Below are 21180 nucleotides of genomic sequence, written 5' to 3' on the forward strand. Positions count from 1 at the left end.
ATCAAGCTTTAATCAAGGGGTTGGAGTTGTTAAAAGAAGTTCATGCTGACGCTGTTGAAATCTTCGGGGATTCTATGCTGGTTATAAATCAATTGGCTGGAAGCTACGAATGCCGAAGCGAAGTCCTTATAACTTATTACGAAAAGAGTATGCAACTGTTAAGGGAATTCAAAGATTTCCGATTAGAGCATGTTCCTCGGTTACATAATGAGGAAGCTAATCGGTTGGCTCAGCATTTCTCGGGGCACCAACCCATATTGAACACGTTATCGGCAATAAGTGCCGATGATTGGAGAAAAGAAATCATTGATTATTTAAAGGATCCATCTAAGAAGGTTGAGAGGCGTGTTCGGTTTCAAGCTACCAAGTATGTGCTCCTCGAGGATGAATTATATTATCGAACAATCGATGGAGTTCTTCTCAAGTGCTTAAGTGGTGATGAAGCTAAAAGTTTGATGGGAGAAATCCATAAAGGAGTGTGTGGAGCACATCAGTCGGCCTTTAAGATGAAGTGGATGATTAGGAGGAACGAGTATTATTGGCCAACCATACTTGAAGATTGTTTTAAATATTTCAAGGGATGTCAAGGATGTCAGAAATTTGGTAATATTCAAAGAGCACCCGCATCGGCCATGAATCCCATCATTAAACCTTGGCTGTTTCGGGGATGGGCTATTGATCTAATCGGCCAGATTTATCCACCATCTAGCAAAGGACATAAATTCATCTTGGTTGCTACTGATTATTTCACCAAGTGGGTTGAAGCTATTCCTTTGAAGAAAGTTACATCGGCCAACATGATTGATTTTGTGAAAGAGCATATTATTTACCGATTTGGTATTCCTCAAACAATTACTACTGATCAGGGTACTATGTTCACCTCGGGAGAATTTGATGAATTTGCAATCGGTATGGGAATCAAAGTACTGAATTCTTCTCCTTATTATGCTCAAGCTAACGGGCAGGCTGAAGCATCTAACAAAAGAATTATTAAGCTCATCAAACGGAAGATTGAAGAAAATCCTAGGAGGTGGCATACGTTGTTGAATGAAGCTTTATGGTCATATCGGATGGCTTGTCATGGGTTGACCAAAGTTTCGCCTTATCAGTTGGTGTATGGGCACGATGCCGTGTTGCCATGGGAGATTAAAACTGGATCTAGGCGACTATCTTTTCAAGACCAGCTGACTGCCGATGACTATGCTACTTTAATGAAAGATGAGTTGGATGATTTGGCAGGTCATCGGTTGAAGGCTTTGATGAGTATAGAGAAAAATAAAAAGAGAATTGCTAGATGGTATGATAAGAAAGTAAAGGCTAAGGAGTGGTATGATGAGAAAGTAAAGGCTAAGGAGTTTGCCGATGGAGACTTAGTATGGAAACTAATCTTACCGATCGGGACTAAAAGTTCAAAATTTGGGAAGTGGTCCCCTAATTGGGAGGGTCCCTATAAATCGATCTGCTCCTGGCAATGCCTATATTTTAGAAACTCTCGAAGGAGTTGAATTTCCCAGAGCATTGAATGGCAAATATCTAAAGAAATATTGCCCAAGCATATGGGTCGATGCATAAAAAGTTTAAGTGTCGATAACACTCCTATCGGCTGGATGGAAATGTACTTGGGACTGAATACGATGTTTTAAAAGATGCCGATAACAGTCCTATCGGCTAGACCAAAATAATCAGGAGTGTTTGAAAGAAAAGAGCAAAACACACCATCGATGAAGAGTTCATATGTTTAGCAGATCCTGGATCGTCGATATGGCGCGCAAATGAATCTGATCGGCTTCTTCTATCTCCTTCATGTCTTCATCAGCAGAGCCCTCCCCTGGCTTCAGTTTCCTCTTCATCTGCAGTGCCTTGCGGGCTTGGATGTTTCGCTCTTGTTCAAGGGTCTTGATCATCTTGGGCAACTGGCTTTCTTCCTGTTGAGCTTGGGACAGAGCTTCTTCTACTTGCTTAAGTTCCGCTAGCAGAGCTTTCCTCTTTGCCGATAGGTCAGAGATCTTCTGTTTCAGCGTATCTCCGGAGGCTTTTAGAATGTCGATGCTCTTATGCTTTTCATCGGCAAGATGCTTCACTTTTATCACCTCCTCTGAGAGCTGGGCATAAGTGGCTCTATCGGCAAGGTGCTGAAAGGCCTTTTGGTACTGCAGCTGACGACTCTCTAAGTGTGCAGCCTGAAAAAGAATCTCCTCGGCATCAGCAGGGATTTGACCTCTGAGAGCCTTAAACAGAGCCTTGGCTGGATCAGAGTCATCAACCAATTGCGCTGTATCTTGATGAAGCAGGGCTGACAGATCCTCCAGCTTTGCTCTGATCTCTGCCGATGAAATCCCAATCGCATGGGAAGAACTTGCTTCTTCGCCTTCATCATCAGAAATTTCAATAGCGAAGAGAACAGACTGTTAGGAGAATCTTGTTCCTGAAAGAGGAAAGGAGATGGGTTATTTGATGACGAAATATTAGTAAAATACAGAATGATAATCAAATAACTTACTTGTTTCACAGCTATCTCTCGCCTCTGGCTAGTTGAGGCCGATGGTACTACAGGTTGATCGGCTGGAATTGCCGATGAAACTATATCAGCTGAAAGATTAACAGAAATGATTATAAAGTGGAAAAATAGATCCATCGGCAGTAATTTCATAGAGAGTATGTTACCTTGAGGGGGTGCAGTACTTGTCTAAATTGAGGAAACTACCGATGCTATGATTAGGCTTGCTGGATCGATGGTCTGCTCGTGTACATCAGCCGATATTTCTTCTAGCTGAGGTTCTTCTGGTTGAAGTTCTTCTAGCTGGGGTTCTTCTTGTGGCTGAGGAGGAGACGATGCTTGTTGTGTCTGAGCTTCTGGAGAAGAGGGGGACGATTCTACGGGGATCGGCGATCCTGGAGGAGGGGGGCGTTGCTGTTCTCTGACGCTTCGCTTGTGACTTGGTACTCTTGGGACCCTTTCTCTTTGGTTGGCTAGACTGGGGGGCATCGGCAATCGTACTTCTGGTCTTTGCCGATTTGCCAGTTTGCTGATACAACAATGGAAGTTTTATGAGTACAAGTGTAACAGGGTATTTATAAGGTTCTGATCGAAATAATAAAAGTTACCGATGAAGTTCCCATGCTAGCCGATGTGTCCTGAAAAATTGTGTAAATGTAAGAATGGAATCGGTATAAGTTGAGGAATTTAATAATTTACCTTGAAAACTTGTGCCAAAGCAGTGGCAGCTAATGACGGGGATGTTTTCGTTCGCTTGGTGGTGATTTTCTTGAAACGCACACCCCGGTGCATTAAAGCAGCCAAGCTTGGAGGGTTGTTGCCGATCAAAAAGAGATCGGGCCTAATGGAAGGAGTTCGATAGGCCTGCCACTTCTGCTAACTAATGGGGGTGTATCATCGACCTGTGCAAAACAAAGAAAGTGAGTTGCCGATAGAAAATGAGAGTGAAAAGATTGGAACATTGGTTAAAATACTTACAGTGTTATCGGGGATCTTGTATTTGGGGTCGATCATGCCACGATATGTGAGGGCCGATTTGCAGAACAGATGCTCTTTCCACTCTTCCCACCACTGTTTATATGCCTGAGTAATGAAGAGAGCTAGGATCCAAGCCGATAGATCAACATCTGTATCGGCGTTTGGTGGAAGTTGGGCTATTCTAATCCACTCAAGGTTGCTGGTGATGGTCTCCCTTGGCTTTACCACATCGGCGTAGCAGAGCGCGATCGGCAGTTGGCCGAAAGCTAGCTGGCGAGCTAGTGCCGATGGGTTATAAAACTCATAGGTCAGATTGGAAGCTTTCCCACTACCAAAGAAGTTCACTGGTATGGCCCTTGGGGTGATAATTGTCATCATCACATCACGGTCCTTGTTTAGAGCATCATTGAAGGGATGGAAAGTTAGGGGAAATCTGGTGTCTGGATCTTCATAAGGCATCCATGCCCGTTATTCTCTGGTCAGACCTTCATACAGAGTCTGAAAGAATCGGCTGACCTGGTCTTCATTACCACCAGTGCCAGGTAAGACTATGGCAGCTTCACCAAAGTTCAAGGGGGAGCGAGTTGCCGATTCTTCTTCGTCCAATTCATAATCCTCGGCTATGTCCCTGGGGAAGCGCTGTGCAAAGAGGTCGAATTCAAGGCGCTTGTGCATGTGGAGACTAAGCCACATATTTATAAACCACCAAGGACCCCCTAAATTGTCGATAGGTTGACCTAGCAGAAGTTTCTTGGCTACCTGGTGAAGGAGGTGATAAGCAGAGCCGAGCAAGTATCGGTCAAGAGGGAAGCGGCCACCATTGGCTAATCTTTCTGGTGCCGATAGATAAACAGAGGTTGGTCCTGCCGATCGGCCACAGAATACAAACTTGTCCAGCCACATGTTCAGAAAAGTGGTCTGTTCCTTTGCACTGACAGGTCCTGTTTTTTGGTACTTCTGAATGTACCCAGACCAACCGCCGATAGCGCGAGTTTCTACCTTAGAACTAGGTTTGGTGTCAAATAAATGGCTGCTATCGGCAGTGGATATGTCTAAGCCGGTGAGCATGAGTACATTGGCAAGTGTAGGAGAGGCAGGGCCATGTCCAAATACAAAAGCATTGAGCGTGTCTGACCAAAAGTACGAAGCAACGATTAGCAGTGACTCATTCCTCTCCATATCGGCAAGGGACAATCTAATGCACTGGTCTAACTTTCGTTCGCCCCATTGGACCTCATTTGAATGGCTGACTCTCAGGAACCAATCCTTCCATCCCTTGGTAGGACTGGGCCAGGAACGAAAGGCATCTTTCCATAGATCTAGTGAGAGGTTTTGGTCCTAAAGGGGATTCTGTTTGTCTCTGCATTTATCAGATCGGTGGGATCTGGGTTTCCTAGCGGTCCAAGACATTGGAGGTGAGGTTGATCGGTAGGAATTACGATCTTATCGGCCAAATCCTAGAAATTTTTGAGGATAAAAGGAAGAACAAAAGGAAAAGGAAATATCAGTAAAGGAATCGCAGATGAACAAGAGTACAGCGAAAGTGCGAAAAGAAAAAGGATGATGAACTGACCTCGGGGACGATGAAGTTGATGGCCATTCCTTCTTGAGGGAAGGAGAGATCGAAGGCTTTGAGGGTTGTTGAAGGAGGTCCTTGTTGAAGTTCTCGGAGTCCTCGAGTATTGCCGTTGCCAAGAAGGTGGATTTGGGGCTACAGAATGACAAGATGGAGAAGGAGTACCGGAGAAGGAAATATTTATAGGGCAAAACGAGCAGGGGCAAATCTGACTTATCTCTTTGCCGCATCCGTGAAATCCGAGAGTGTTCAGGTGGATATGGTAACTGTTCGCACGGTAATCAAGGGATTGCGCAGGTGATTTGACAGCAAGCGGTCATGATTTTGAAGATATTTCACTCTACAAGATCTCTTGGTCGGTCTATCGGCAGTTCCTTCTAACGGTAATATTGCCGATGGGCGCATAAAGTGGAAAGATTCGGTTCGCGAGGTTGAGAAATTTGAGGAATCTGCAGAAGAATCGGGCCAAAGTTGTTTGGATTTAACGGCCGGTTACCAAATTAGGAGAATTAATTGCAGAAAGACGTCATTACTGCAGAGAATTTCGGAGCATTAGTGATTTTATACTCTGAAATTGGGGGGCATGTGTTGACACCGTTTTTTGACACGTATCTTTTGACGTGTGCCTGGGGTTAGTAAAGTGTAGATCGGCAGGTGAGGCAACGGTAACTAGTCTATAGGGAAGTTGTCGATGAAGGTAGTTGTCGATGAAGAGACAATTGAATGTGACTAAGTCCAGAGGTGGTGACGTGTTGTGCCGATGACCAGTATTAATGTTGGTCGGTGGCCACAACAGGAGATCTGCCGATGGCTCTGGAGGAAAGCGTGGAGATTGCCGATTGATCTGTGGCGGTGTCCCGGTCGGCTACAAGGGGGTAGTTTTATGTTTTCCTTGGTTATTAGAGTTCGTTTTGTGTACGGGTTCCGTTTAGTTTGGAATTCGAGTCCTAGTCGTGTCTGGTTGTAGCTCTTCAGACAGGGTATAAATGTAGACCCTAGGGCAATGTAATGAAACAATCTATCAATCAATCAAACACAAGTTTTTACTCATATTCCAGCATCTACTTTTTCGACGATTTCGTCATATTTTCCTTTTTTCTACGAGTTCTTAGGAATTCGTCGACTTAAGCTCGGCGTGTTCTCGAGTTCCGCGTGAATACCTCTTGGCCGTGACATCCGGGCGCATCGCTGTTGTCGGGACCAAAGTATTCGAGTTATCACATTTGCCGATAGTAAGGTCAAATCGGCTGGCACGCCTTAACGTTTAAATCGGGTATTAGCCCTTTGTGTTTGCAGATCAACTTTTGCACCAACAGGCACGCTCCTTCCTAGGGAAGGATCGAGTGATAGAAGTCAGCGCTTCAACCACTCTGGACATAGCGACTGTCACGACGTACGAGCGCGCTCACACCCAAGCCAATACCAGACGATGTACAGGAGATGAGTTCAGAGAACGCACGCGCTATCATCACCAAAGCACCCTTTAACAAGACGGCTCGAGGCCACGCCGGTACGGAGGCCTCGAGTAGGTCAGTGCCATACCCCTATCGAGACCTACTCAAATACCTACATCCTGTAACCTAGGCCTCCCTTGGAACTATAAAAGGGGACGCTGAGGACGATATCGCACAAGACACCCATAGAATGTGATTCTCACATCACCACAACCGGCTAGGACTTAGAACCCCCGACTTCATTCACTTGTATACGCCCCTGTACAAGCACTTAGGTGCAAGATAATACACACTCTTCCCCCCGCTGGACGTAGGGCCTTCTTTTGCCCGAACCAGGATAAATCTTTATGTCACTCTTGCACAACCATCCAAAAAAGGAGCACGCATACAAATTCACTCGTTGGTGTTACCCCCGGGGTCAAAACACCGATATCTATCATTATTTTCTAATAATGAATGTTATTTGTTCATGGGTTTTAAAATTTTTACTTTAATATTCTTATTTTTATGAAGAAGAATTCCCTGATATTTAGTTTTCAAAAAAAGTGATTCTATCATTAACATTTCAAAATAAAAAAAAGGATTCTATCATTAACATTTATGAAAATAAAAGTTATCTACATATGGGACAGTCAGGGTACAAGCAAGTTGTTTTGTACGTTAGGAACTCGTGCTCCTCCATATCACCAGAGTGTTCTTGAGATAACCAATGAAGTTTCCATGGCCAATGTGATCTGCAACAAGTCTTTGATTGTTCTTCGTCATCACCAACAGAGAAAATTTAGACTTTTCTAGAAAAGGATTTGACATACTTTGTTTTGGGAGAATTTATATGCCAGGAAAGAAAGATACTAAGATTACTTAGTTACCTTTCATATCCATTTTTGAACCAGTAGAACCACTGAGCCTGACAACAACTTAGCTCATCGGCTCTTCATCATGCCAACGAATCAAGAAGCAGCCACAGCAGCACAAGGCGAGAGCGTGAACCAAGACCAAACCACCTCCTGAGCACCCTTCCACCAGTTTCACAGAGGCTGAAGCAAGGGAGGAGAAGAGAGGAGCTGTGCCTGCAAAAGGATAATTCATCAAACAAGCTGTCAGCAATTCATCATACATGTAGAGCTGTATATTATACCACTTGGTTTTGTGCCAATCCTGTAATGAGAACATCCACTAAGATGCCATCAATCATGCAGTACGTCTGCAAAACCACACAATTGAAATGTTACCACATAGTTGCAAGGGAACAGTAAAACGTTAGTAATCAGATCAAGTCTACTGTCAGCTCCTCCCTCTAGGACGAGTAGAAAAGGCATGAAGAAATCACAAAGCTACGGTAGAAGCTTGCCTGATAACTTACAGCTGAAACCCAACCTTCAATTCATCTTTCATTCATGTGATTTTGACGCACACTCTGATGCTAAATATAGAAAGGGAAGGTGAAAGCCCTAGTTTGGTTTTGGATAATTGATGAAACCCTAGTACTAACCTCTATGCTAAGTGTGTGTAGACTTAATGAGGTTGGTACATGCCAAGTGATGGAGCAAGTAATGATCATGATGATGATGGTGATGACCACAAGATGATCAAGTGCTCAACTTGAAAAAGAAGAAAGAGAAAAACAAAACCATATGGAGTTCAAGGCAAAGGTATTGCTTAGGGTTTTGGTTTTGGTGATCAAGACACCATAGAGGGTGTGATCACATTTAGGATAGATAGCCGTACTATAAAGAGGGGAATTCTTTGGCTAAGCGGTTATCAAGTGCCACTAGGTTTCATTGTTCTTGTGCATGCATTTAGAACCTAGTGAGCTAACTTAACTCCTTCGAAGAAAATGATTGTGAAAAAGCTAACACACGTGCACTTGTTGGTACACACATTGTGGTGTTGGCACACTTTGAGAAGGAGGTGGAGTTTGAAGGGTAGAGAGAGGGTGGGTTCCTCTCTGCCTCCCGCCGAGCTTGCGAGGTGGGATTCGGCGCTTTTCGAGAAAATGAAATGCATTTTTTCTATTGCGTCGGTGGGAAATTTGGAGAAGTCGCGGGACACTCACCAGACGCTGGCTTCTGGAGCACCGGACGCTGAGTCTGAGCGTCCGGTGCAGACAGTGCCTGGCCCAGCTAGGGTAAGGCACCGGACGACAAGCACCGGACGCAGCTTGGAGCGTCCGATGATGTGAGTCCGGTGACCCGAGCGTTTTGCAGAGCTCTCTGAGTTTAAGTCCGGTGAACACCGGACGCAGCTTGGAGCGTCCGGTGGTGTGCGTCCGGTGATCTGCGTGTTTTGCAGACCTCTCTGTGTTTAAGGCCGGTGTGCACCGGACGCGTCCAGTGGAAACCTGCTCAGCGTCGGGTGCTCTGCAGGTTACCGTTAAACTCTGACACGTGGCTGACTTTGGAGCACCGGACGCGGGTGTTGAGCGTCCGGTGCCCCTTTAAGAGCGTCTGGTGACCCCGAGTTTTGCCCAGTGAAAGAGCCAACGGCTCTATTTGTTTGAGGGGCTTTATATACGTGTTTGGCCGGCTTGAGGCTCACTCTCTTGGCATTCTAACATACTTGACATCCTTGTGAGCCTAGGCAAACACCTCCCACTTATCTCCTTCATAGATTATACATCTTTGTGAGATTGGGAGTGATTCCAAGTGCATTTGCTTGAGTGATTGCATCTAGTGGCACTTGGGGATCGTTCTAGCTGTGGTTTTCTTGTTACTCTTGGTGGTTGCCGCCACCTAGATGGCTTGGAGCAGCGGAGGAGCATTGGCACAAGTTGGTGATTGTTCGTGGCCATCTCCCGGTGATTGTGAGGGGTCTTGTACCTTCCCCGGCGGAGAGCCAAAAGGTAACTCTAGTGGATTGCTCGTGTCATTGAGTTACCTCACTTGTGGGTCGGTTCTTGTGGTGTCCTAGTGAGGACGAGGTTCGTGCTACACCTCTTAGCCACCGAACCACCAAGTGTTGGTCGACACAACGGGGACGTAGTGTGCCGGCAAGCACGTGAACCTCGGGAGAAAATTGTGTGTCTCCATTGTGATTATTCATTGGATTTCTCTCGGTGATTGGACTTCATATTATTGATTGGTTCATCACCTCTACGCGGTGGTATAAAATTCAAACCATCTCTCTTACTTTCTTGCAAACTAGAGTAGCTTACATACGTGTTTAGAAACTTTAGGTAGCTCTCTAGTGTAAGTAGAGACATAGCTCTTGTGTGCCTAGTGATCATATCAACTAGAATTGTTGGATAGGTGGCTTGCAAACACCCCTTTAGAGCTAGAGCAAAAAGTTTCGCTTTGTTATTTATTAACTTCTTGCTCTAAGTGTTTTTGTAGAATTTTTAAATAGGCTATTCACCCCCCTCTCTAGCCATATTAGGACCTTTCAGAAGGCCAAAGTTAGGATAGATGATGATACAAGTAGTTATTTTTTACCAAAATAGTACATAAATGACAATACATCTTTGTTTGCTCATTGACAGGCAACGCCTTTTTATAGAACAGTTATATCTTCTGTTTTTTACACAAGAAAATGTAGCATTTATAGAAACCTCAAAGTGTTCTATCTTTTGTTTCTTCATGCAACTATAATATCAACACAAATACATATACACTTCCATTTACTGCTTGAGTACCTTCAGGTTAGTCCACAATGAATTCTTACATGTCATGTGTCCCTGAACCTAAACTGAATGAGAAACGATGTTAGGTTTCTTAGGTATTTGGTATTCATTTTGTTCCTTCGTATCTAACTTTAACCTCATAGCTTGTCTGAATCTACTATCACAATGAAACCTAGAGAACATATAACCAGTATTCCAATAAGCAATCGAATAAGAAATGGAGCTGTTGGAGGGCTATAACACCCAAAGGTCCAATGTTATCAACTCTGAAATATATGCATTGTCACCTCCTCACTTGGCTTTGAGGCCAAGCTCCCACAGATGGGCATGGTCTTGTGACTACCCGCAGAGCTAAGGTATGTAACAATCTTCTCTGCTCCTTGCGGAGGTCGCCCTCGCTGCCGAGTCAGGTGATACGGAAGACCTCGTTGGTCATTGCGCCCTTGAGCTGGGACACGGAGAGGGCGCAGGGGTCCACATTGTCGCCCCAGAGGTCGCCTGTGGGGCGATGTAGCCTGTCTTGCAAGGTTGTGGGGGCGTGCAGCGTGCCAAGGACCACAACACATTGATGACTGGCAATAAAATTGCAAGACGAAGGGCTAATTTGTTTGCTGCAAATTCCTGTAGGACTACATCACATTATGATCACATTATTTGAAATAAAAATAGAACACCCGCAGCACTATAAAACAAAGCAATGAACTTCAGATTATAAATAATCAGTAAAACCAATAGATTTTCACTTACCATTTTTTCAAAATGTTGGGAAGTATCCAATCTTTACGACCATAGTGGGAATTAAAAATCTTTAGGAATTCCTCTCATATCCAGCTACAATAATAAGCAATTAAACAGACGAAGAGAGTTGACTCGGTTACAGAGCACACACCTTGGCGTTGATCTGAAGGTTGGTGCTGCAATCCTGGCCCGGCTGGTGATGGAGAAACTCTTCTGTAAACAAAGTCATTTTTTAGTTATCAAATCAGATGCCATCAGTTCAGAACAGAATATAGCTGTCATTTAGTGCACCATGATTAGTTCATCTGCAAGAGGTTGGAAAAACAGCATATTTTGATGCATTCTAAAGAACAGCTACTATTGAATATTTTCCCTTGCTGAAAAGCACACAGTGAAGTTTTTTAGGAAGGACAAGTTACAGAGGAAGTTAAAATTAAGAGCTAATATTGATAGCTATTAACAAGTGACATTCCCGGATTGTGTTTTGTGGTTCAGTAGCAGTAGGTGGTTAGTTTTTGGGTGCAGCCTGCTTTGCAATGCAAATGCATGTGAAACAGTGTATGTCTGAACATTGGACCAAATCAAACTGCCCAAATCAAACAAGAGTGAATGATTGGCACTGACTATCCCTTGCTGCTCACTTAAGGTGGCAACTTGTTCAACATCTATTGTCTGTGCATGGATCATAATCTTAAACCATGTTGTAGGTGATTTATAGAGTGCTGCAACCGACAATGCTTAGCTGAAACATCAACCTTTGAGCAGTGGCGGATCTAGGATTTTAATCATGGGGGTACGAACGAAAACGATATAGTTCATCGATATGAACATAACATAATTAGATCACTAAACGGTGATAAAATAGTTGTGAATATAGAGTGTTAAGGTTGTTATATAAGCTGAGTAGACTAGCAATTATGTATAATAATGTATTATACATGTATATATTATTAAAGAGTATACATATTAAATGTTTTTCAAAAAAAATTGGGGGGGACAGCTGTCCCCCCATGCTACTACTCTAGAACTGCCCGCGCCTTTGAGTTGGGACTATATATAGAGTGTGCATTTTTCCTCAAACAGTGAGCAAGTCCAAAGAGCGCTTTCAGACCCAAATGAAAGGAAACAGTGAAGTTGATATCAAATTCGTAAAAAATCAACGAGAAATTAAAACTTGTACCATATATTACCTTAAGAGCATTTCAGTGAATACATGGTGGGCATCATCTCTGTCAACCTTTACGTCATATTTCACAAATACTGAGTATGAAGTTCACAGGCCCTGAATCCCTGTTACCCTTCGACACAGCATGACAAGTAAATGAGAAAGCAAAAGCGGCAAGGGCAAAACCCACGTCTGTCTCTTACAGCTCCACTGGTTCACTGCCATCAGTGTTAAGGTGGGCCGCCGGTGCTCAGGAGATGCAGATGGGGCAGCGAGGGTCGGGGTCGGGCCATCATGCTCACCTGGAAGTGGATGGAGGCGCGGGGACGAAGTCTTCGGTGATCTTGTTCTAGGTGAGCGCGGCAGGGAAGGTTCTCTTCCTAGTCAAAGCCACCGCCAGCCGCAGCGATGGGAGCGGCTGCCGTGGGTGGCCTCGAACCACTGACACGGGCGCCTTCCCCGTGGCGTCTGATCTCGACGCCAACGGCAGAGAAGCGGGTGTAGATGGGGCTCGTGTCGAGATTGTGGCGGCACCAGGATTAGGGATCGTGAGACCCTCTCTCGGGGATGACGTTTCTTTTTTTTCGGAATAAGGCCTTGTTTAGTTTGCAAAAATTTTGCTTTTTGGCAACTGTAGCACTTTCGTTTTTATTTGACAAACATTGTCTAATCACGAAGTAACTAGGCTCAAAAGATTTATCTCACAAATTACAGGTAAACTGTGCAATTAGTTTTTATTTTCGTCTATATTTAATACTCCATGCATACGACCAAAAATTCGATGTGACGAGGAATCTTGAAAATTTTTGGAAACTAAACAAGGCCTAAAATGAAAGAGGCGCGGGGAGGTGGCCAGGAATCGAACCGTGGGCGAGGTTGTGTGGTCGCATGGGATGGGGGAGTCGTGGTATCCCAAGGGTTGAAGCAGGCGGACGGAGCGAAAAATTTTGTCGCACCAGAATATAGTCTTATTTTATTTTCTTTCTTTTTAGTTGTAGGAGACTAGTAAATAACCATCACTTTAGTGGCGAAGCCACATGTTAACTAGGTGCACCCTCCCAAAATTATAAAAACAGTAATTAGGTCTAAAATTTCACCATATATGTATTTTTCGTGAAAAATATCTATGTACCACATGTTAACTTGGTACACGTTTGCTCTAGCTTCGCCACTGCATCACGTGGCATCTCCAACGGTAAATTTTGCCTTAAAAAAACACTTCCATGTAAAGCGGCAAGGCGAACGATCCTGCGCCCTCCACGTCAACGGAAACAGCGGCTGACGAGGTGGCGTCGCGAGGCAGTCACGGAGAGATATCTTCTCCAGCCTCTGCCTCTCCTCTGTGTTCGCGGCTGCCGGCGAGGTGAGTCACCAGACCGGACGATGGCGTGCTGCCGGGCCCTCTCTCTCCAGCTCCTTCCCGCCTCCGCTCACTCCCGCCCCCGGATTAACTTCCATCGTCGCATCCGATGCTGCGCCGCCGCGGGCGACCAGGTGGAGGCGCCGCAGGACGCCGTGCTCAAGGCCATTTCTCGTGAGGAACCTTCCTTCCTCTTTTTTTTTTTTTTTTGAGATGATATTGCAGTTGTCGCCTTGCCGGAGATCAGTTGAATGTTCAGGTGTTGACTAGAGGGGATTGGAATTAGGAGTGGCCGACGTGCATTGTCGTTTCTAGCTTGACTGCGTCTCAGTGTGGACTGTGGGCAGTCTTCACTGGGAGTTTGGTGCTGTCGTACTAGATTACCATACGTCTTGTGATGTTTGCTCATGTATGATCTACTGAGTGCTGCCTTTTTGGAGTAGTTAATTTGTTTGTTCAATTCAATTTACCAAATCCCCTGATTTTGCTTTCTCACTACTTTTGGTGCTGGTGCCTATGACTGAGTTGTTATAATATTGTACCTGGAAAATAGCATTTCATGACAAATTGGAAACTCTTAGGACCCTTTGAACTATTGGAAACTGGTTGCCCTGACTCTGAAGTCTTATTTGTTCAATTAGACCCCCTGCGTTATTACAAATGTTTAATAAATATTAAGTTTGATGATTTTGACCTTCAGTTAATAAATATGCTTCAAGTGGTTTAATCCCTTCTTAGGATAACTCTTTATTATTCAAATTCGTTCATAAATGATTTTATTTCTTGGTTCGTTTAACTTAACTTAAAGCTGTAGGGGCTTCAGCCCATCCATATTTGTCAAAAACAAAAAAATGATTTTGTTATGTAATATTACACATTAGTTGATCTTGCGCCTAACCCCTTCCTCTGAAGCAAACAAAATACCATTTTTAAACGATTCCTCTGTTTTACTTTCTTGTAGGATTCCACTGCCAGCGTACTTCTGTGTTTTTGAATGCACAAATGCATATGGACCTTGGTTATGAACTACTATATTACAGATAGATCTTGCTTCCTAAATGTAGAAGAATATGTCATCTTACTATTAAGCAGTATTAGTTACGAATGTTTAACATAGTGGCATGCTATGCGCTTCCCTGCTTACTTTGTGTTGTTACATGCTTTGAGGCCTATTGCATATTTTATCCAAAGCATGAAGTTATATACTCCTTCCAGAGTCTATAAAATAGTTTAGCTTTTTTAATAACCTGCAACTCTTATTCATTTCCAAAAACAGAAGTAGCAAGTTCTAAAGGAAGGATTGCACAAACAACAAATGTTATCATGGGTGGTACTGTGACAGATGACACAACAGATGAATGGGTTGTTCTTGATAAAAAGGTGCTCTTTCTTCTAGGTTGGATTATTTCTTCAGCTTCTTTGTGTTCTTTCTTTGGAAGTAGGTATATGGACTTTCGACATCTGAGCAGGCGCCGTTAGTAGGCAATTTTGGAACAAAGCCATTTTGCTTGAATTCTGTTTCATGTCAATGGTCCCTCTGGAGGAATGATAATATTGCCCCTTGTAACTAACATTTCCCCATAGTTGAGTCGATGAGTGGTTTTGTAATTAAAATCTGTGGCAAAGCTCTTGCCATCCTTTCAAAAAAAAAAAAAAAACTAACATTTCTGCATCAGCTCCTAGTTCTATACTGCTACACTGCATTTTGATAGGCAGATTAGACAAATCGTATGTCATATCCTAGAGCTGTAAACCGCTGTTTTTGTATGCTATTTTCTCACTTTATTTATTCACACTGTGTTAAGGCTTAAGGTCTTAGCATCATCAGTAATTTGCCAAATAGCAGAAGTTGTTTTGAGAGTTGAGGTGCTAACTTATCATGGCATGGCATAAGATAATGTGGAATGATGCTTAACCTGACCACACCTTCTGTAGCTTATTTCATGCTTAACCTGATCCATTTTTCTACTGCTTTTGTTTAACTGCCCCTGAAACCAATTATAAGAAAAGAACAGGGTTCTTAGATTTCACTTGATGCATCATCGTAAAACACTTGCTGCCTCTGTTTTGCAGGTAAATACTTATCCTACAGTTAGAGGGTTTACAGCAATTGGTACAGGAGGTGATGATTTTGTCCAGTCAATGGTTGTTGCTGTTGAATCAGTCATTGGAGAACATGTTCCCGAGGTTGATCATTTCCCTGTCTTTGCTATTACATTTGTAAAATTGCTGGATACAGCCATTGACAAATGTGATTCTGGTTCACTTACTTGGGTTTGAGGTTCCTCTTGTGTTTGCACGTATAATTATTTTGGAAATAATAATTTACACTAGCACATGTGAGAACTGTCAACAACACTGTCAAAATATTTGGTTTGGTTTGAGTAAGCTCCCAGGTGCATAGTTTCTTATGCATTTCAATGCTGCCAGTCCCTCGATCTGTGCATTTGTAACTATCATGTTTCTTATGAACTGTTGGCTTTGTTTGTGCAGGGTCAAATATCCCAGAAAGTGTCTGCAAAGGGGAAATATGTGTCTGTCAAAATTGGACCTATCCGTGTGGTTTCCAAGGAGCAGGTAATCCTGTCATTATAATAGTGATGAGCATAAAAAACAAGCTCACAGACTGAACCAAGACGTATAGACCAAAGTCCTTATTGCATCTCTGACCTTTTCATTTATGTGATGATGTTCAACACAAATTTGTTTCCAGGTCCAAGCGGTGTACAATGCCATGAGGAAAGATGAGCGAATGAAATTCTTTTTGTGAATGACATGGCAAATAGGTATTGTTTGTTCTACACAAATTATAACGCTGGTATCGGGCCACAACACAATTGGCGACGTGCTGTTAGTACAGGAGAAGGCATTGTGTTGATTATACTTGTTTTTTTTTTGAGGGAATACTTGTTTTGTTGCATTGCTTGATTGTGGGCCGATGACCTATATTGCAGGGTAGAGGTGGTGTATGTCTAACAGTTGAATCATGAAGGTACTCTTGATGTGCACCATTAAAGCAGACTTGCTTGCGTCAATCTCTTGCAGTTGCTGTACAGGTTACCAGTATTGCATTCCATTTCCTGCCAAGAAGCTGTCTGCTGATTGGGGAGCACAGTATGCACTTGCCATACTAGCAGTTGGATTGGCGTCAAAAGCGAACTGTGCCCATTGAGTTGGGGAAATCTTGAGTTGGGGAAATGGATGAGGGATCCTAAATTTCATCCTTTGGCTAATCGACATGACATTTTATATATGACATGTTGCGCTGGATGTTCTGTAAGCCTACAGAATATTTATTGAAGGAAATCTTATCCATTGATTTGGAATGCACGTATGTCACTGTTACAACTAATAACCCCTTGATCTGGATGGAATTTGGTGGTGAAATAGCAGGAATTCGGGAGGGAAATGGGAAGAAGACTGGAAGAACCGTGGGGGTGACGAACTGCAGAATTCAGAATTAGCGTTCAGGTTCGTTACAACCGACTGCAGGCATTCCACCTCACGCTACTGGGCTGAGCCCATTACACGGCCCATGACCAACTGATTCCCTCGGGGCCTTTGTACTGAAGAAGCCCAGCTGCCCAAGGTTGCACCTGCACACGCATATGAATATGACTTCTCCGTGTATCATCTGCATTTTCAGTCATTGGTGTACGTTGCCGTCCAAGAGCGAAGCGAATCTGATGTTCTCGGCTGATGCACATAATAGTTGTCGAATGTACCGAAAGTGAGAAATTTAAAAAAGAGGCAGATTCCGAAGAATGTAGCGATTGGTTGTGTTGCGCTGAGTCTGAGCACTTTTTGGATGAATTCTGCATCCAACCAAGAGGCACCACGACCGCGATCCATCATCGGACTCGGACAAGATAAGGAGGCTGCAGGAGCAATCTGGTCTCAAAAGCTGGAGCAGTCCCATGTGGAAATGAGTGGCTCCAAACGGAAATGGTTAAACTATCTTGACGCGGCTGGTAATGATGTATGCAAAAGTTGCATTAAGGGGTCCATGGACATTTAGGTTACTCGTTACTCTCTCCACTATCCTTATTGTTGTGCTACAAACCATAAGATGTTTTAGGTTCGTACTATATATCGAATGTCTTTCAATTTCTGTTCACAAAAGAAAAAGTGTCCTTCAATTTCTATTAAATTTGTAGAAAAAAAAAGGTATTAACATCACTAAAAATATTTTAATATATTTAATGACAGATTGAAATAAATTTGATATTGTAGATATTACTACGTTCCTTTTATAAACGTAGTTAGATTTAAAGAAATTTGACTTAGCACGAAACGAAATAAAATGCATGTTATGCGGATGCAGATGCTTGGGGCCAGGCACGGAAGGTATAACAAGGTCAGTACTTCTAAAGTCTCCAAGCTTGGAGCTTCGTTGACCAATGCAATCCTAGCTAGCTATGGTTTAGGGCTTCGAAACTTCCCTAAAGCGTAAAAAGGTCAATGTAAAAGAAATCGATATAATACTACCATCATCATCGATTTTTTTTTTCGAAGGACCCATCATGGAAGTTAAATGGTTCAAAAAGGGACCTCCTCCGGTTTGTGCTAACGTGCAGGCCGGAGCCTAGGTAGGCACGGCGACATGCCACTAATAATTAGCAAGAACATGGTTAGGTAAAGTGCCAACCTTCTGGTTCTTGAAAATCCGTGATGACAAAATTATAGATCTTTTGTGACAGTGAGTATAAACAATAGTAAAACAAAAATTGATCCCCATCCATCAAGATTATTATGTCGATAGGATAAAGAAGATAAATTTCATGCCTACAGTAATTTGCATAATTCCATCGGTGGAGGCAGGTGCTTCATTGCACTGTACATAACTGCCACTGATGCTGATGCTAATTTGTTATAAGAGAAAAATATTGTTTCATGACTGAAAAGTACTAATATCCGTTTGAACTTATCAGCACTACGTTTTGATAATATGTGAGTACTAAAATTGAATTCTTTCTAGATACAGTACACACCAAGAGAGTCATGACGTCCGAAAAAAGAATATATTTCCAATGACATGTCAAATATTGGAAATCATGGTAAGAAACAGTAGATTGTAAGGCCTTGTTTAGTTTCGAAAATTTTTAAGATTCTCCATCACATTAGATACATGCTAGCATTAAATACAGATTAAAAATTAACTAATTACACAATTTACTTATAATTTACAAGACAATCTTTTGAGCCTAGTTAATCCATAATTAAATAATAATTACTAAATACAAACGAAAATGCTACAGTAGCCAAAACCAAAATTTTTCATCAACTAAACAAAACCTGAGTCATAGCGGTCGCATGGGACACCGTATAGATATTAGTACAGGCAATATATGGGTTAGAAAAAAAAAACATGTAGAACAATCATTTTCCCGTAAAAAGTAGACACGGCAGAAATTCATCACTCGCTCCTGCTAGCGTGTAACAATGGCTAGCGGGCATCGAGGTCCTATCTAGTTAGTTTTTTAATTACTATTTGAACATTTCTTTCAACATCTCATGAAGAGAAATAATGAAAATTTTGGACGCAGAGAGAATTTCATTACGTTAACGAAGTACTCTATCCGTCCATAAAAAAGACAATTTTTAAACTTATTCTAAGTTAAATTTTTAACTTTAATCAAAATTTAAAAAATACTAAAATTTATTATATAAAATTAATATTATTAAATTTATCATACAATATATTTTCAAACGATATAAATTTTATATTATAGACGTTGTTACTCTTCTACGTGAACGGAAGGCGTATCGAAATTCTTCCGCCACGGAAAAGCAGGGCAGTCTCTGGTCACTGGAACCCATGCTAGTACGGTACGCCGGACACGGAGCACGGTATACTGATATACTGCGGCCGCTCCAGACCAGGACGCGACGCACGAGTTCCCTTCCCTCCAATCGGTACGAGCATCACACTGACAGCTGGGCCACCACCATCGTGCGCGGGTGGTCGCCGTGGGACCCGGCCCGGACCTGGGCTCACACACACACACACACTCCAGCGAACTCCTGTGACCCGGAATCCGCGAGGCCTCGAGGCTGCTGGGCTCGGAGCTCCCGAGACGATGCCACGTCGTGACCCACGCCGTCGCACGTCTCGCTGACACTCGTGGCTCCGGAGAAGCCGCTAGCGGCGATAAGATCGCCGCGTGCGCCCGCCACCGGCAGCTGCCCGTGGCTAGGCTAACCAACGGGGGACCGCGTGGGACGGACGGCCACGAACTGTTAACGTGGGCGCCATCGGACGGCGTTGCATCCGCCTCGGTCACGGAGGTTGCTCATTGGCGGTTGTTCTGCGGAGCCTGAAGAAATCCTCGGAAACTGCCTTCGCCTTTTTTTATTTTTTTTTAAAAACAATATTTTAAAAAGGAATTGCCAAAAAGTGGCAGTGTTCCCACACCCCCCCTCGTGAAACTGCCATATTTGCATCATATAAAAACCTGAGCGGACTTCACTTGCTGCTCTAGAGGACCACCGATTGGTCTGCGTGCATCGGTTTCTATAATTGATTTAATCAAGAATAAACTTCTACTATTATTCTTTGCGTGTGTTTAGTTCCTCGTAAAATACAAAATGTAAAATATCAACTACTTTGAAACCATAGAATACAAAATATCAAAATTTTTAAAGTTATGTTTAGTTCCATCAAAAAACATGTTTAGTTTCATCTAAAATGCTGAATTTATTGACCTCATGAGAGCCTCTTAAGACTCTTTTGGATTTTTTTAGCTTGAGACCAAAATACAAAATAGAGAATAACCACCTTTTTCCAAAAAAAAAATACATGACATTATTTCGATTATGCAAAGTAATAAACCAAAATCCAAATTTTTTTAGAATAGAAGAGGAACTAAGCATCCCCTCAATCAAAAATTTTGAACTTCAATCAACCTTACCACCAAAGAATGGCTAACATATATGACTTCAAAAACTATATTATAAAACAACTTTTAATAAATTATAGTTTTGATAAATTTTTGTATTTTTTTCATAAATCTAATTAAAATTATAAAAATAGAAAAAAATTCTAGAAGATAATTGATTCAGAAGAGCAAGTTGCGCCTTGTTTAGTTTCAAAAAGTTTTGCAAAATAGAAATAGTACCACTTTCGTTTGTATTTGACAAATATTATCCAATCATATACTAACTAGACTCAAAAGATTCGTCTCGTCAATTCCGACCAAAATGTACAATTAGTTTTTATTTTTGTCTATATTTAATACTTCATGCATGCGTCTAAAGATTTGATGTAACGGGAAATCTGAAAAATTTTACAATTTTTTGGAACTAAACAAGGCCATGTAAAAGAGAAAAGTGAGGCCACATGGTTCATTTTCTGGCGGGATTAGGCCTTGTTTAGTTCCCAAAAACTGTAATACTTTCGTTTTTATTTGACAAACATTGTCCAATCATGTAGTAACTAAGTTTAAAAGATTTGTCTCGCGATTTATAGGCAAAATGTGTAATTAGTTTTTATTTATATATATATATATATATATATATATATATATATATATATATATATAATGTTCCATACATGTGCCGCAGGATTCGATGTGACGGGAATCTTGAAAAGTTTTTGGTTTTTGGGTGAACTAAACAAGGCATTAGGCCCTTAGGCCTTATTTAGTTCCAAAAAATTTTGCAAAATTTTTCAAATTTCCCGTCACATCGAATCTTTACGTAATGCATGGAGTATTAAATACAGACAAAAATAAAAACTGATGAGAGTTTTAAGACTATAAATGAAGCTGTATGGTAGAAGCATTTGTGTATCA

The 21180-nt window shown here is 42.3% G+C and overlaps 2 protein-coding genes across 13 annotated transcripts; one reads left to right on the top strand and one right to left on the bottom strand.

The window, feature by feature from the left end:
• On the bottom strand, positions 10105-12593 carry LOC110434467. Of its 11 annotated transcripts, none has more exons than XR_002451976.1 (5): positions 12330-12588; positions 12053-12160; positions 11014-11075; positions 10872-10902; positions 10105-10745 (listed from the first exon to the last, which is right to left on the bottom strand). XR_002451976.1 is itself a non-coding variant. In XM_021458564.1 (5 exons), exons 2-5 carry the CDS (start codon positions 12061-12063, stop codon positions 10531-10533), a joined length of 324 nt encoding a protein of 107 aa, XP_021314239.1. In that variant the 5' UTR covers positions 12064-12152; positions 12330-12589; the 3' UTR covers positions 10105-10530. The 11 variants fall into 11 exon arrangements, 5 of the variants coding, with proteins under 5 accessions (XP_021314239.1, XP_021314238.1, XP_021314237.1 ...); XM_021458564.1 differs by having other exon boundaries at positions 10105-10753; positions 11014-11072; positions 12053-12152; positions 12330-12589; XM_021458563.1 differs by having other exon boundaries at positions 10105-10753; positions 11014-11072; positions 12330-12589.
• LOC8056081 lies at positions 13270-16721 on the top strand. 2 transcript variants are annotated; one of them, XM_021458274.1, is made up of 6 exons: positions 13270-13561; positions 14664-14767; positions 15461-15574; positions 15881-15964; positions 16101-16173; positions 16342-16721. In XM_021458274.1, exons 1-5 carry the CDS (start codon positions 13411-13413, stop codon positions 16155-16157), a joined length of 510 nt encoding a protein of 169 aa, XP_021313949.1. In that variant the 5' UTR covers positions 13270-13410; the 3' UTR covers positions 16158-16173; positions 16342-16721. The 2 variants fall into 2 exon arrangements, with proteins under 2 accessions (XP_021313949.1, XP_002452145.1); XM_002452100.2 differs by having other exon boundaries at positions 13273-13561; positions 16433-16721.

This window comes from Sorghum bicolor, chromosome 4 (assembly GCF_000003195.3).
Source record: "Sorghum bicolor cultivar BTx623 chromosome 4, Sorghum_bicolor_NCBIv3, whole genome shotgun sequence".
NCBI lineage: Eukaryota > Viridiplantae > Streptophyta > Magnoliopsida > Poales > Poaceae > Sorghum > Sorghum bicolor.

What these genes read in the sequence shown, in the direction of transcription:
- LOC8056081 (XM_021458274.1), top strand. Translation starts at nt 13,411, where the DNA reads ATGGCGTGCTGCCGGGCCCTCTCTCTCCAGCTCCTTCCCGCCTCCGCT. An exon ending in CGTGCTCAAGGCCATTTCTC is followed by an intron (nt 13,562 to 14,663) that starts GTGAGGAACCTT and finishes TTCCAAAAACAG; the next exon opens with AAGTAGCAAGTTCTAAAGGA. An exon ending in GTGTGGTTTCCAAGGAGCAG is followed by an intron (nt 15,965 to 16,100) that starts GTAATCCTGTCA and finishes ATTTGTTTCCAG; the next exon opens with GTCCAAGCGGTGTACAATGC.
- LOC110434467 (XM_021458562.1), bottom strand. An exon ending in ACCTTCAGATCAACGCCAAG is followed by an intron (nt 10,903 to 11,013) that starts GTGTGTGCTCTG and finishes ATGGTCGTAAAG; the next exon opens with ATTGGATACTTCCCAACATT. An exon ending in CCCAACATTTTGAAAAAATG is followed by an intron (nt 10,754 to 10,871) that starts GTAAGTGAAAAT and finishes AATGTGATGTAG; the next exon opens with TCCTACAGGAATTTGCAGCA.